At 33.3% G+C, this 16,163-nt stretch overlaps 1 protein-coding gene across 1 annotated transcript; it reads right to left on the minus strand.

Moving 5' to 3' along the window:
• Window positions 1–1,243: 1,243 nt before the first annotated feature.
• LOC115969984 (7-deoxyloganetin glucosyltransferase-like) lies at window positions 1,244–3,171 on the minus strand. The gene is made up of 2 exons (XM_031089626.1): window positions 2,607–3,171; window positions 1,244–2,280 (listed from the first exon to the last, which is right to left on the minus strand). The coding sequence occupies exons 1-2, from the start codon at window positions 3,124–3,126 to the stop codon at window positions 1,343–1,345; spliced, it is 1,458 nt and encodes a 485-aa protein (XP_030945486.1). The 5' UTR covers window positions 3,127–3,171; the 3' UTR covers window positions 1,244–1,342.
• Between the last annotated feature and the right edge of the window lie 12,992 nt (window positions 3,172–16,163).

The following is a 16,163-nucleotide window of genomic DNA, read 5'->3' on the forward strand; positions in this document are numbered from 1 at the left end:
TTCAAACCTCCATAATCCATCCACTACAAGATGGGTACAAACTCCATTTGAAAGATTTTGCTATATTCTGATTTTTTTTTTTTTTTTTTTAGCATTTTGAGGAATCCTAATTTGCAAGGGATTGATTTTTTCTTTTTTCCTTAGCTAATTTGAGAATTTGTTATAGACTTTTTTTGTGTTTGGATTTGGAAATTTGTTATTGAATTGAACCTAGGCTAGACGCCATTTTTTGTGGTCTTTGTAGCAATTAATTTATCAAAAGGTTCTGCCCTTCTGGGGCTGCAAACACAGTGGGCAATTTGGGAAATAGCCTGTGGCTTTCCAATGGTAATGTTTAAAGGATTTTACTAACATGTGTCCTTAGGGCACACAATAATATACCATTTTTGAAAAAAAATTTATCAGAAATTGAAAAAGTAATGACAACTTTTTCAATTTTCGATAAAATTTTTCTAAAAATAGTATATTATTATGTGCCCTAAAGGCATACATTAACCGGACCCATGTTTAAAAGCCCTTTGACTTTTGCAAAAGTAGCTAAAAGCTACCTTCCTGATAAAGTGCTCTTCCTTTATAAATTCAAAACCTAGCTTTTTAGAGAACACAACTTTTAAATCTTACCAAATGCACTTTTAATTTTTTTTGGTTTCAAAAAGTCTGTTTCAACCTCTAAAAGTGGACACAATCGGGCACTTACTATTCTTATTTATAGTTTCCTACTTTAACAATATGATGAGCATTTTTGATAATAAATATTGTCAAAACTAGGCCTCACCAAAAAAGAAAAGTGATGCATTAAAAAACTGTGCGTTTTTTTGATAACTATTTGAATTTGTACATTTAAAAAAAAATATATTGCATATTTAATATAAGATATATTATGGATTATTAATTAGATTAAAAAAAACTTGAAAATAATTATTTTAAATTGTAATAAGAGACAATAATTTTGCATTATTTTATTTGTATTTTGTCAGCATTGAAGAAGTAGTAGTTTTACTTTGTTTTTTAAATATTTTGTTATAAAACTTATTAGATTTTCTAATTCTAAAAATCGGTTCATGTATTGCTTCCACAAACATCACGTCTTGAAAAAGACAAGTCATTCATGAACATCATATCTTGACTTAAACAGAGAAAAAAAGACAAGTCATTCATATGAATATCGTATCTTGACTTCGAAAAAGAAAAAAAAAGATAAGTCTACAGACTTGCACCGAAAAAAAAAAAAGACAATAAAAGAATAGCTAGTAGTTGCAACACATACGGAAGGAACTGGATCTTCGCAAAGGAAAAAACAAAAAACAAGCTTCGATAAGAATAACAAATGTAAACACTCCCTTCAATTAGTAGCCGACGCTAGAAGCACTTGATTAATTATTTTGTCCAAATTCACGAAAGATGACCCAGTGGGGCTAATGGTCTCCTCTGCCAATTTCTTCCATTCAGTAGCTTTCTTCTTCAACTTTTGGCCCTTCTCTCCCACCATCAGCTCTCTAACAAGGCTCTCTATTTTACCTCTCTTTGCATCGCTCTCTATCTCCATGCCTATGCCCCATTCAATGCAAGCATAACGACAATTGGTTTGTTGCTCAGCAAAGAAAGGCCAAGAGATCATTGGCACTCCTCCACACACGCTTTCAAGTGTGGAATTCCATCCACTATGAGTTAAGAACCCCCCAATAGATCGATGACTCAGAACTTCTTCTTGAGAACACCAATTTGCTAAGAGACTCCTTTCTTTGGTCTCCTCTACAAACTCAGGAGGAAGAACAGCCGAGTCACCTCTTACAAGATCAGGCCTTATGATCCACAAGAATGCCTGCTTGCTATTTGCTAGTCCCCAAGCAAACTCAATTAATTGATTGCTTGTCATGACAGTGACGCTTCCAAAATTCACGTAAACAACAGAGTTTGGTTCTCTTTTGTCTAGCCATTCGATACAACTTTCTTCTTCTTTCCAAAGGTTTGATCCAATCAATTTATAATTTTTATCAGGGATCTGATTTACGAGAAGATGTAGGGGACCAATGGAGCAAATAGAAGGATACATGGTTGAAAGTCCTTCTAAGACTTCATGCTCTAAAGCATCAAAAGTATTTAAGATAACAGCAGAAGCTCTTTGAGCTCTCTCGGCTTCAACCATTGCAAAATTTAGCATAACATCATCAAGGTCCATGGTTGCAATGAAGCTCGGAAGATCCCTCAAACGGATGCCTTTCATGCCTGGAATCCAATCTATGATTGTATCTAAATGTCCATTTGTCAAATAACTCTCATCTGCACATAGAAATTGCATAATCAATATCAAAATTACGACAAAAATTCATACAAGTAAATATATTGGCACTACAATATCTAGAAACAGATCAATTACATGGTTTGTGTTAAATTTTATAAATCTAAAAATACAAGCTTTCATGCTATTTAAAATTTTACAGAAAAATAGATTAAAAATATATAATTTTAATGGATGAAATGGAGATGATGGTCATGCTGTACAATATTGAATATCGATCCTAGGTGACCTTTTGGGATGACTTATGGTTCCAGTTTTATAAACAGAGCGTCTCACTAATATAAGACGTTCTAAATTTGATTAATACCTTTGAGTGGTGTTAGACCCTTCTCAATGAGACGGCGATATTGAGCATAGCCCATGAACCCACATGCACTGGTTGTCCAGAAAAGAACATCAGGGATGCCCAGTTCAGCTGCTGCGTCTAGAGTGAAGCTCATGACACCATCAGAAACAATGCAAGTGACTGGAGGGACATGGGATGAAGAGGTGTCATTCAGTTTCAAAAGAAGGTTTCTGAAAGGAGCTAAGCAATTTTTTTGTGTGGAGGCACATAGGGATGGTACGTCTTGGGTGGCATCAATATCAGACTGATCAAGAAGACCATCAGGAATGGCTTCGAACTGAAAGGAGGGAAGGGCATGGAGAGAGTCGGGACCTCTGGATTTTAACAGGCGCTTATGGTTGTACTCTGTGTTTACAAAGGTGATATGAAAGCCTTTGTAGTGAAGGATTTTTGCTAGCTTTAGCATGGGGTTTATGTGGCCTTGAGCTGGGTAGGGGACACAAACTGCATGGGGTTTCTCTGCAAAAGCTAGGGAACCCATTTTCTTTCTCTCTTTCTAAGACCTAATCCAGTAAGCGGGAGGGAAAATGGGAAGGATATTTTTCTGGGTAAGAGAAATTAGCTTTATTTATAGAGCCCAAAGAGGCAAAAGATTTGCCCTCACTCATTAGCCATCGGAAATAATAATATATTGGAAGTCAAATAAATCATACGCGCATGCCGACGTGCTTTTTTCTTTTCTTTGCTTTTTTTATTTTTATTTTTATTTATTATATATATATATATTTAAATTACGGCGAAAAACGATGGTCAATTACGCCTCTAATTTTTTGTTATCTTAAAAGCGAGGGTCATTTACGCCTCCGACTAAAAATCGCATGTGAAATCAAGATTCAGCAAAAGTGAAAAAAATATATTATAAACAGTAAACACTGAATTTTGATCCTCTAGGGGGACAAGGTTCCCTGACTTTTTAAAATTCTTATCAAATAAAATACTAAATTTGTAAGCTGAATAAAAATTTAATTGTTTGACACTCCTCAAATATTTGAAGTCTTGAAAGGTTTTTTTATTTTATTTTTTTAATAATAATTATAGTATTGGGCAATTTAATCTTTTTGGCAAAAGAGAATATATTTTGATTGTTTCACACTTGATACCATGGTTTAAAAAACCTGACCAGACTGACCAGTTTGACCAGTTGAACTAGGAACTGGACACTAGTTTGGTCCTAAAAAAACCCAACAACCAGTCAAAAACCAGGTTAAACAGAGAACCGGAGGCAAATTTATGTCCAGAAAAACGCTGAGAGTGAGAGAGGTGTCCTTAGACTTGTCATCAATTACAAGCCCCTTAACAAAGTCTTAGAATGGATAAGATAACCAATTCCCAATTGTGGGTACCTAAGGCATGCTTGGCAACATCCTAGGCATTCAAGCAACGTCCTTGGCCGTCCTCGACATGTTTTGCAACGTCCTCAGCATGCTTTGCAACGTCCTTAGTTGACCTCGGCATGCTTTGCAACCTAGGCGTCTCACATCGAAGGAAACCCCCCCCCCCCACTTTCTGCCTTATAAGCTGTGAAGTAAAAGGAGTAGTGTACCACCAAGTATCTCTGTGATCACAAGAGACTTGGTGGTACACTACTCCCTTTACTTCACAGCTTATAAAGCAGAAAGTGGGGGGGGGGGTTTTCCTTCGATGTGCGACGCCTAGGTTGCAAAGCATGCCGAGGTCAATCAAGAACGTTGCAAGCATGCCAAAGACGTTGCAAAGCATGCCGAGGACGGCCAAGGACGTTGCCAAGCATGCCTTAGGTACCCACACCAACAAAAGAGACTTAGTTAACAGGCTTAGCAAAGCAGTAGTTTTCAGTAAGTTTGACATGAAGAGTGGTTTTTGGCATATACAAATCAGAGAGTCTAATTGGTACAAGACAGCCTTTACCACACCCTTTGGCCATTACGAATGGAATGTAATGCCCTTTGGTCTAAAGAATGCACCTTCTGAATTCCAAAACATCATGAATGAGATCTTCAATTCATTCTCCAGTCATATCATTGTGTACATTGATGATGTACTCATTTTCTCAGAATCTTTGACACAACATTGGAAACACCTTCGAGCATTTCTCCATACCATCAAGCTCAATGGTCTTGTTGTCTCAGCCCCAAAAGTTAAACTTTTCCAAACTAATGTTCGATTCTTAGGTTTTGATATAAGACATGGTGTCATCAAACCCATAGATAGAGCCATTCCTTTTGCAGACAAATTTCCAGATGAAATCCTAGAAAAAACCCAACTTCAGAGGTTCCTAGGATCCCTCAATTACATTTCTGACTTCTATCAAAATCTGAGACAGCAATGCGAGCCTCTCTTTGATAGACTTTGGACCAATCCTCCTCCTTGGACCCCCACTCATACATTGGTTGTCCAACAAATCAAGAAATATGTCAAGACACTCCCTTGTCTATGAATCCCCTCAGAAAATTCCTTCAAGGTCGTCTAGACAGATGCCTCTAACATTGGTTATGGTGGCATTCTCCTTCAGCGTGTTAGTCCCACTTCCCCAGAACAGATTGTCTATTTTCATTTCGGAATTTGGACTCCCACTCAGTTAAATTATAGTACTATTAAAAAAGAGATTTTATCTATAGTACTATGCATTTCAAAATTTCAAAGTGATCTTTTGAATCAAAAGTTTTTAATCAGGATTGATTGTAAATCTGCAAAACATGTTTTAGAAAAAGATGTTCAAAACATTGCATCAAAACAAATTTTTGCACGACGGCAAGCCATCCTTTCAATTTTTGATTTTGATTTTGATATTGAATTCATAGCCGGAACTTAGAACAGTATCCTTGACTTCCTAACTCGTGAATTTTTGTAGAAGCCAATCCAAAATGTCCGGGAAGAAACCTGTACAACCCCAACCTCCACGATTGCCTATATAGCAAACCACTAGAAGTACTAGTCAGGCATAGAACCCTGGCCCTTTAATACCTTTTTCTTCCAGTCTAGCAAAAGCCTTACTTGTGTCACCATCTGTTGTTGCCATATATTTGCCTCCGATTCGGTTTTTAAAACCATGCTTGACACTCCTGTATATTTTATACTCATTATGTGTTAAATATAGATATCCTTAGAAAAATGTAGACATTTGATGTCCTAAATACCAAAAATAACATTATATATAGTAGACAAGCTACCACTGATTAGCTAAACTAAGATCAGTAATTATATGTAATTACAAATAAAATATGTTTTTATCTATAAAAGTTATGTTTTTCTTTTATTTTGTATATAATTATGATAGTTATTAATATTAAATATGAATTTAATAATTATGATAGTTATAAATGAAAATATAAAATTAGGCTTAAAATAATAAAAATATTCACGAATTTTTTGTCACTAGTAGTGGAATAATAATATTTGGTGATGAAATATTTTGTCACTAATAATAAATTAAAAAAATTGGTTTTGGTGACAAAATATTTCGTTGCTAAATAGGACAAAATTTAAAAAAAAAAAAAAAAAGGTTTTGGCGATGAAATATTTTGTGGCCAAATATCGTAGAACTAAAAAATAAATTAAAGAATTTGGTTTTGGTGATGAAATATTTTGTTGCCATATATAGCCAAATTAAAAAAAAAAAAAAAATGGTTCTGGTGACGAAATTTTTCGTTGCCAAATATAATTTAATAAATTAAAATGAAATAATACATTTGGCGGCAAAATAGTTTTGTCGCTAAATAATGTATTTAGCAAGGAAAACATTTGGTGATGAAACCAAAAGTTAAAAAAAAAAAAAAAAAAAGTCTGGCATTTTGGCGTGAAATAATACATTTGGCGACAAAATAGTTTCGTCTCTGAATAATGTATTTAGTGAAGAAAACATTAGGCGACAAAATGGTTTCATCGCCAAAAGTTTTATAAAAAAAAAATAGTTTGACCTTTTGGCGAAGAAATTTTTCGTCACCAGGACTTTTGACGACGGGGTATGATTTTGTCTCCAGAAAACATATTTCGTCGTCAAAAGTCATAGGTGATGAAAAATAGGATTTTTGGTGACGAAAAATTTCATCGCCAAAAATACATTTTGTTGTAGTGAAATTGTTACATATTATAATTGTGTTTTTAAATGGAACTAGTAAATATATAATTATGAGAATCATTAATAGACCATAGATATTAAATGGAATTAGATTTATCAACTTTTATATGACTTGTGTATGGCACCGAGATCCCAAAGCCCATACCGGCCTTGAGCCCAGGCCCATACAGGCCCTGGGCCCAGGCCCATACCGGCCTTGGGCGCAGGCCCAGCGGAAAGGTCCAGTTACCCTACGCCCTTCTTGAAACTACCTTAGTGTAAAAACAAGTTTTGGGTTTCGAATTCTAAGAGGTGATCAGTTAAACTTTCCCGGGCAAGCATATGAGCCATGTCCGAGAAAATCATGATGTGCACGGGAAACTGAGTTGCCGAACATAATCGATCAAGCTGGAACCAAGTTCCAAGGCCATAAATGTTGCACCGTCCTCTCACCTAAACATCCACTTTAACCAGATAATATTGGACCTTCAGTAGCACTAACGGTGGTTGTAATCATAATCTCCCCACTAACCTTGGCTATAAATAGAAGAAATTTGGGAGAAGAAGGGGTTCAGAAAAACTGAGAGAAAATAGCCAAGTGAGAAAGAATAAACTGAGTGTTGCTTTGAGTCTCTCTGTCGAGAACGATCCAGAGTAGGAAATCCTCAAGCCCACTACAAATAAATTGTGAGTCCAAGTAATTTAAGGCCCAGAAGTCTCATACTTGGTTCCTACATATATATATATATATATATATATATTACGATCAAAGAATTACAAAGGCCATGGCCATTTTCCCTTATTAAGATCAACCTCCTTGGTTCGATTGGTATTATTTTTGTATTTATAAATTCAAAAGTTACAATAGAGAAAGAGGGATTTTAATCTTTGATATTTCAATTAAAAATAGTAGGGATTGGTTAAACTACAAAACTCGTAGCAAGTATGATTGGTACCATGGTAGGAGGTAAAGTTTTAGCTTTTGGGATAAAAAGTCTTGTATGCCCAAAGTGCTTATGCCTACATTAAAGTTCCACAAACCCAGGCCAACCCAATTAGGTCTAACCCAAGATTGTGGTACTGAAATGGCCCTTTGACACCTCATTAAGCTCAAACTTGTCAAGTCATGTAAGGGCCATAGTGGCAGAGCTATGAGCCGTGGGCAACCTACATCAAATTATATCTAGAGAGACATACTTGGAAGTTAATGGCCAATCTCTGTTGCATACAAAGTAGTGCCTATAGATCAACACTTAGATCATATTTTCATTTATTACTCTTCACCAACTATGGTTTTGCAATGAATATATCCTTTTGTTCCTTAAACACTATAAGTCATTACTAAAAAAATCACTTAATTGCTGGGAACTGTATAAGCAGCGAAACCAATTTGGTCTCTAAAGGTCACTAATAGCAACGAAATAAGTTGTCGCTAAATCAAAACACTTAAACGCAAGGGTTTGGTCACTCTTATTTTTCGGCCAAAACCTACTTTCACTCTCTCCCCCTCACTTTCTCATCTTTTACTCTCCCATATTTCATTGAAATTGCCCCTAGACATCGGTGCCACATCGCCTCCCTTTACTACCACTAAGCTTTGATCTCCTCCCCTTTCAATCCGACCACTTCACACACACTCTCTCTCTTCCCCGTACTCTTTTGCCCTTCACTCTCTCTCACCTCTGCCGCCACTGCCAATAGTTCTACCCATACCCACTGACGACACCACCACCTCCCTCCTACCTTCACCGATCTTCGATTCCCTCACAATCCCACCTCACACACTCTCTCTCTCTCCCCTCTGTAAGAGACCACCAAAAGGTGCCCCTCAAAAGAGAGAGAGAGAGATTTTTGGAGTGTTTTTTAGGGTACCTCTCTTTTTGAGTAAGTGGTGTGGAGTCTCCACTTATTTTTTTAATACAAAAATATAAGAAAAAACTAAAAAAATACTTGACTGAATTGTTCCTCTATCATTGATTGAAATAAAAAAGTACATATTTGAATGGGAAGGTGTTAGGCACCCATTCTGCTCAGACAAAGTCCGGTCTTCTAGACTTTTGTGACCAATGTACCCCTTTTATGTATGAGATGAATGATATGTTGCACATGTGACATAAACTAAATCACGCAAATTTATTTATGAATGTATCATCTTCTTTGTAAAAAAAAAAATCAAATCTATTGTTGTGATAAAAAAATTGAATTGGTTTTAAAAAAAAATCATATCTGTTTTTATGAACTTAAAAAAAATGATTTTAGTTTTGTAAAAGATCAGATCTGTGTTCATTAAATAAAACAAAATCTTTTGAGTTGAAAAAAATTCTCAGATCTGTTTTTGGAAACTTAGAAAAAAAATGGTTTTAGTTTTGTAAAAGATCAGATCTATTTTGTGATAATAAAAAAAATTAAATCTGTGTATTTATAAAATCAAATCTGTTTTTATATGTGTAAAGAAAATATGAAAAAGAGTTTTTTTTATAAAGAGGATTTCATTCATGAAATAAATTTATGCTACATGTATTAAGAAAAAAACAAACACAACCACTCGTGATCTTTTTCTTTATTTCAAAATCTGCTATGTTAAAAAAATTAGATATGTATCTAAGGAAGATACAAATCAGCTTTTGATTTAAAAAAAATTCAGATTTGTATCTAAGGAAGATAGAGATCCACTTTTATTTTGAGAAAAATTTAGATCTACCTCTAAGGAAGATACATATCTGTTTTGATTTAGGAAAATTCAAATCTGCATCTAATGAAGATGCAGATTCGTTTTTAATTTGAAAAATTCAGATCTGCATCTAATGAAGATGCAGATCCATTTTTATTTTTGAAAAATTCAGATCTACATCTAATGAAGATGCAGATCCGTTTTTATTTTTAAAAATTTCAGATCTACATCTAAGGAAGATGCAGATCAATTTTTATTTAAAAAAATTCAAATCTACATCTAATGAAGATGTAGATCCGTTTTTATTTAAAAAATTCAGATCTACATCTAATGAATATGTAGATCCATTTTTATTTTTAAAAAAATCAGATCTACATCTAAGGAAGATGCAGATCCTTTTTTATTTAAAAAAAATTCAGATCTACATCTAATGAAGATGTAGATCTGTTTTTAATTTAAGAAAAAGAAGCAATAGCATGCAGATTTTGAAACTAAGGAAGAGATGACAACAATAATAAGAGAATCAAGAACATGCTTTAACAATATAAATTAATAATTCATGTTATGGATACTTGAAACAACTAATTTAAAAAAAAAAAAAAAAAAAAAAAAAAAAAAAAAAAAAACAAAAAAAACAAAAAAAACATACAAACAAGCATCATCACTACAAGAGAAGCATAAAGAAAAGAAAAAGGTAATCGGAAACAACCTCTTGCATGGAGCACTTCTTCTTCTTGAGAGGATGTTTTAGGGTTCAAAGAAATTTATGCAATTATCTTTGAAACCTTAAAACCCTAGTTTAAGAGAGAATACCAAAAAAAAGGAGGGTAAGAAATATGAGAAATTTGAGAGGGTGGAAAAGTGTCTAAGAGCATAATAGTGTGTCAAAAGGGGTCCCTGAATGTTGGGAGGCATCCCCTATTTATAGAGGTGTCAGTTGCTTAGAAAATAAGCTAGTTTTGCTTAAAAATGAAGTCCAATCAGCTTAAAAAATTAGCAAAAAACGTATGGGGGAAAATCCTAAAATAAGAGAGATTTGGATAAGAGTAAGCTGATTTTTCATATCAGAACCAGTTTCAGTATTTTGATTATATCTCTTTACTATTAAGCTGAAATTTTTAGAGCTGAAGGGAAATTCGATTCTCTACAACTTTGCCAGAAATATCCTAGTCTGAATTTCGAGTTCTACTATGCCAAAAGTAACTTAGAACGTGAATCTAAAATCTGCTACTAGATTAACACGTTTTTGAAGTGTTTTCCAACTCTAAAACTGCATTTGGATGAATTTCAGAGTTATTTTTCATGATGAACCTCATTCCAAAGTGATAATTATGACTTTTAAAATAATTATTTTGAATATAATTACCCAAAAGCCTAATTATTCACAGTCTTTAAATATTATCAGTTTATTCGTTTTAATCTCATGCAACAAATCTCACTTTAAGAAAAATACTCCACCATCACATAAATTCATTTAATTAATTTTAATCATTAACCAATCAAAATTAATTTCAATTAATCACACGTGATCGGCTTCACCCCACACAATGCACGCAGACCGTGAAAAGTTGATCTTGTGATATCTTTCAATCTGATGGTCTAATTTAGAAACCGGACATACCATTATGATCGTTAAAATCTCAAGATTATTTTTATGATATGCAATGAATGATTTAATGTATGTAATACAATCATGATATTTGGGCTACATAGATGGTCACTCCAATCATCTTGCTTGATTAAATCATGGGTGCAAAATTGAGTGTTTACACCCTCACTTCATCCGATCATTTCTCTCTCTCCACTCCATCATCACCACTGCCTCCCTCGATAGCCAACATGATCGTCCCCAATCTCCTCTTCTCTCTTAGTTGCCTCACCTTTGAAGCTTCGATGGTATTTTCTCTCCCTCTTTTTTTTTTTTTTTTAATTATTATTTTAGTTTTCTTAATTTTTCTGGTTACTTCTTCTTCTTTTTTTCCTTTTCCAAGCTCCGATGGTTTTTTTGTTTTTTTTTTTCAAGATTTTTTTTTTTAATTTGCTAAAAATGGAAAAGCTACTTTTTTGTTTTTAAATTTTTGTGGGTAATCTAAAATGGGTTTTGAATGGTATGATGTTGCAAATTAAACTTGGTTTAGAAATGACCATTACTAATGTTTGTGGATAATCTTTGTGGGTATTAAACGGTATAATGTTAGTTTCTATAGTCAATGATCTTTTACTTTTTTATTTTTCACATGTTGTCCCAAATTTGATTTGTATTATGGCTTTGGGTTTTGTATTTTTGCAGTTTTTGAATACCCATCTTAGCACAACTTGAATTAAATTGGCTAGTAAAGCTTAGTATTTCAACAAAGGTATATAGTAAATGTTGAGTTAAACTTGTTTAATTAATTATTATTTTTTAATACTTGTAAGCATTTTATATTGTAAGCTTTCTATATTATTTTGTTGATAATTTGTATTGTGGTAGGTTGTTTAGTTGGAGCAAGTGGGTGGCTTGCATGGTGTTATAATGTGGTTTATATTGATATTGTCGAGTTATATTAGTTTGATTATTTTAATTTTTTTTTTTTAATTTGTAAGCATTTTATATTGTTTGTTGATGATTGGTATTGTGGTGGGTTGTTAATTTGCAGCAAGCAGATGAGTTGCATGGTATTATAAGGTGGTATAAATTGATATTGAGAGTATTTATTATCTTTAGAAATTACAAATGAATATTATTGAATAACTTTTGTATGATTATTTTAATTTTTTTTCATTACTTATAAGCATTCTATATTGTGATGTTAATGATTGGTATTGTGGTGGGTTGTTGAGTTAGACCAAACAGGTGACTTGCTTGGTGTTATGAGATGATTTAAATTAATATTAGGAGTGTTTATTATTTTTAGAAATGTTGTATAAATATTTTTCAGTTATTTTTGTTTGATTATTTTAAATTTTTTTTTTTGTTCTATACTTGTAAGGATTATATATTGTTTTGTTGATGATTGGTATTGTGGTTTGTTGTTGAGTTAAAGCAACCGGATGGCTTGCATGGTGTTATGAAATGGTTTAAATTGATATTAGGAGCATTGATTGTTTTGTGTACATTTGTTTAAGTATTAAGGTATATATTGATTTGAGTACGAAAAGTATTAACCAATTCTTAAACTTTTGATTATCTTTATACTTAAAATAAAATATTTTGGTACTTATAAAAAAAAAAAAAAATGCATAAATGCACTTTTGGTCCTTACATTTTGGGCTGTTTCTCGATTTGGTCCCTAAATTGATTTTGCTCCCAAGTGAATCCTGTCTTTTTCATAATCGTTTTTAAAATGGTCCCTGCCGTCAACCCAGTTACGGAAAATGCTGAAATGGCAAACGAAATGCACTGTTTGTTGATGTGGCTAATAAAATAATAAAAAATATATATTTAACATTTTTTAAATGCCATGTCAGCATTAAATAAATAAATAAATAAAGCTAGCTAAGAAATTTTTTTTTAAAAAGTAAATTAATTTTTTTTTTAAAAAAAAACCTAAAATCTAATTTACACTAAAATCATTTCTTAAAAAAATAAAAATTCATAATTGTTTTAATTCTTTTTGCTTTTGTTTTTGGTTAACCTCATCAGCTTAAAAAAAATCTTCTACACTCTCTACCACTAATCTCAAACTCCCTCTCTCTCTCTCTCTTCACCCTACCCTCTCTACCATTAAGCACACAAGCTCAGCCTTCTTCTCCATCAAGCGTCGAAGCTCACAAACTCACAAGTAGACCATGTCTCGTAATGGGTGACCCCAGCTCAGTCGCACCAAAAGTTTGACGCGACGAGCCTCTACTTCGGATTTTGGCTGAAGGGAGGATGAGAGGTATCTTGAGTCTCTGCCATCCTTTCCCTGACTGAGCCATCTTAAGTTTCGGAGGGACAGAACGCTTCTGAGAAGGATGTGATCTTTTCATCCCCACTTCTACTTCAAATGTGTCACACTATAAGTTTTGGCTATGCTGATAAGGAAGACTTTGAGCACAGCTTGAGGGTTGAAACTTTAGGAAGGTTAAAGAGTCTTTACGCGAAGGGAATACCCTCTCATTTGGCTTCTTATATGGAAGGTGAATTCAGTGGCATTTAATCCGTACATATCTCCAAGAAGATTTGCAAATAAGGTAGCATCTGTTCAACTCCCTAATGTCATTTGTAACTGTCAAATTTGATTGGCCTCGTAAAGGAAATTTATTAAAGTCGCGCCTCGTACACTAAAACGATAGGAGCGCATCGTGTGTAAATCTAAAAGAATGTCTCGTAATCCAACGCATTTCCTAAGCAGATGAAGAGACACCAATATTAATGAAGGGTAGAGCTAAACGAATCGTAATAAAGGCTTGGCATCACCAAAACCCTCTTCTCCGACCAAGAGGTCAGACAGTAGGATTTTGAGGGGCTATTGTGGGGCCCAATAATTTGTGACCCTGGCCCATTTTTATATTGGGACCCAAGGTCTGAGCCAAGGAAAGGTATAGCCAAGGATGTGTAATAAAAAGTCCAAATAGTCTTGAAACATAGCCGAGGATGATTTTGTCCTTGGCATATCCGAGGCCCCCCTAGAAGAAAGGGCAAAAACGGTATAAGAATAATTTGGGGAAAAAAATCTAAAATATCTATATCAATAGAGAAGGAGACGCTGGATAGTATAACGACCAAGGAAAAAGGGAAAGCTGTCATTACTGCCATTCAATACTCTGCACCTGGCAGAGTTATGCTCTTCAACTTTTACAACCACCCCCAACCACTCTAGATATGGGTTGACAGGACAAGTCTTAAGTCTTAGGAAATTGAGCTTACATGTAGACGCTGGTAAGAAGATAAATGCCCATATAAAAGGATAAGAGAGGCAGGAGAAGAAGGGGGGGGGGGGGACAACTCGTCCTCCCACCTATGGTGTCTTAGGAACAAGGAGAATAAGAAGAGCATAGAACTCCCCAGACTCCTCGGACGAGATTCACTGACCGAAGCCAACCCGAACTACCGTCCAGTGACCAAGACCTACCCTTTCAAATCCACGCTCTACAAATGATATTGTTTGGACCCTCTTTACGTACGAGCCCAACATTATTTTGAGGTCGTTACAAATTGAGTCTTTACATATATAATATATAAATTATTGAAGGACAAAATGAATAAAAACTCTTAATTTTAAAACTATATAGCAGAAGCACATTACTTATTATTTCCTTGATATATATATATATATATATATATATATATATATATATCATTACAATGGTAAGCAATGACGCAAACTCTGTGGAATTATTGAACTGCGTAATTCTTATGTTGCATATAATAATCCATTCAACGTTAATATATGAATCGTGGTCATGGTCATGACTCAAGAGTCAAGATGTCACCTAACTATTTGAAACTTTTTTATTTTTATTTTTTATATATATTTTTTATGAGCTAACTATTTGTACTTGTACAGTTGTACACGGTATCGTAGAGGCAGCAAATTATATTTTCAACACAATAAGTAATCCACTGTATCCCAATTCTTTTTATATATGATTACTAATCCGTTTTAAGCAGACATTTTGACTATCTCTTCTTCTTCTTTTTTTTTTTTTTTTTTTTTTGAAAGCCCATACATTTTGACTGGGTAGGTAAAGTTGTTTTTGTATAAAACTCGTTGCAAATGAGTTTTGTTTCGTGTGCTGTGAGCCTGTGACGTTTGTAATTGAAAAAGAACATTCAACCTTGTTCTCTTAATTGGGTTTCCGTCCATGAGTTCAACTTTTGCAAGATTTCTTTTTTCAAATATAATTTTTTTAATAATAAATAGAACCAATTTTAAATCTATAATGTCAATTTCATAATAATTGCTCTTAATCGATATATCAAAATATTCATTAAATTTTCTAAAAACAAATTTTTATCATAGTCCTTTATTCAATAATAAATAACTTTATCATTTAACTAATTGAAATTTTGAACCTTGAAAAATATGATTGCATATATTTTGGGTATATATCATTAATTGCAATTTAAAGTGAATGAATATAACAAATTAGATGTAATTTTAAGTAGAGGAAAGTCTATATGCTCTAGAAAAATAACTTTCCAAGTAAGAATATTCATTACGCACGTTTTAGTAATGTGGTATTATAAAAGGACTAAAAAGTCTATGATCAAGAAAATAAACCACCTAAATTCTGAAAATTTGAAAATTATATAAAAGTAATGCAAATTGAACCTATATTTTTGCTTACATCGATCAAATGTTCTTTTCTTTCACCCTAAATCGCAGCCTCAAGCCCCTCAACACCTCTTCCTCTAAAGTAAAGGTTTACTCTAATAGGCCATGAAAGAAAGAAAAAAAAATCCATTAAATAAGGTAATAAACATGTATTCTTTCCTTTTATTTTTTATTTTTTTAGACAAACAATAGAACTTTTATATTTGTTTTCAAAAATGAAAAAAGTGAGATTATTTGTTAGCGGCTGATATTGAAGGGTGTATTTGGATTAGTTTATCTTTATTGGTTAAAAATATATGTTGTGTTTGATATAATTTAATTTGTCAAATCGATGTGATTGTCAGTGTATCAATGACCTTTGTTAGAGCATTCCCATCAATAATGTTAAAAAATTTAGCACTTAGAGCACTAGCATTGAAAAATGCTATGCTATACTACTATACCATCTCAAAAAATCACTTTATTACTTATACCATCCGATTTTACAATACCTCCTACATCCAAAAACTCTATTTTTATTAAAATATTATTTTTTTAATCTTTCTTTATCATTTATTTCTAACCGT

The sequence above is a fragment of the Quercus lobata genome, chromosome 12, assembly GCF_001633185.2.
Source record: "Quercus lobata isolate SW786 chromosome 12, ValleyOak3.0 Primary Assembly, whole genome shotgun sequence".
In the NCBI taxonomy this organism is placed as follows: domain Eukaryota; kingdom Viridiplantae; phylum Streptophyta; class Magnoliopsida; order Fagales; family Fagaceae; genus Quercus; species Quercus lobata.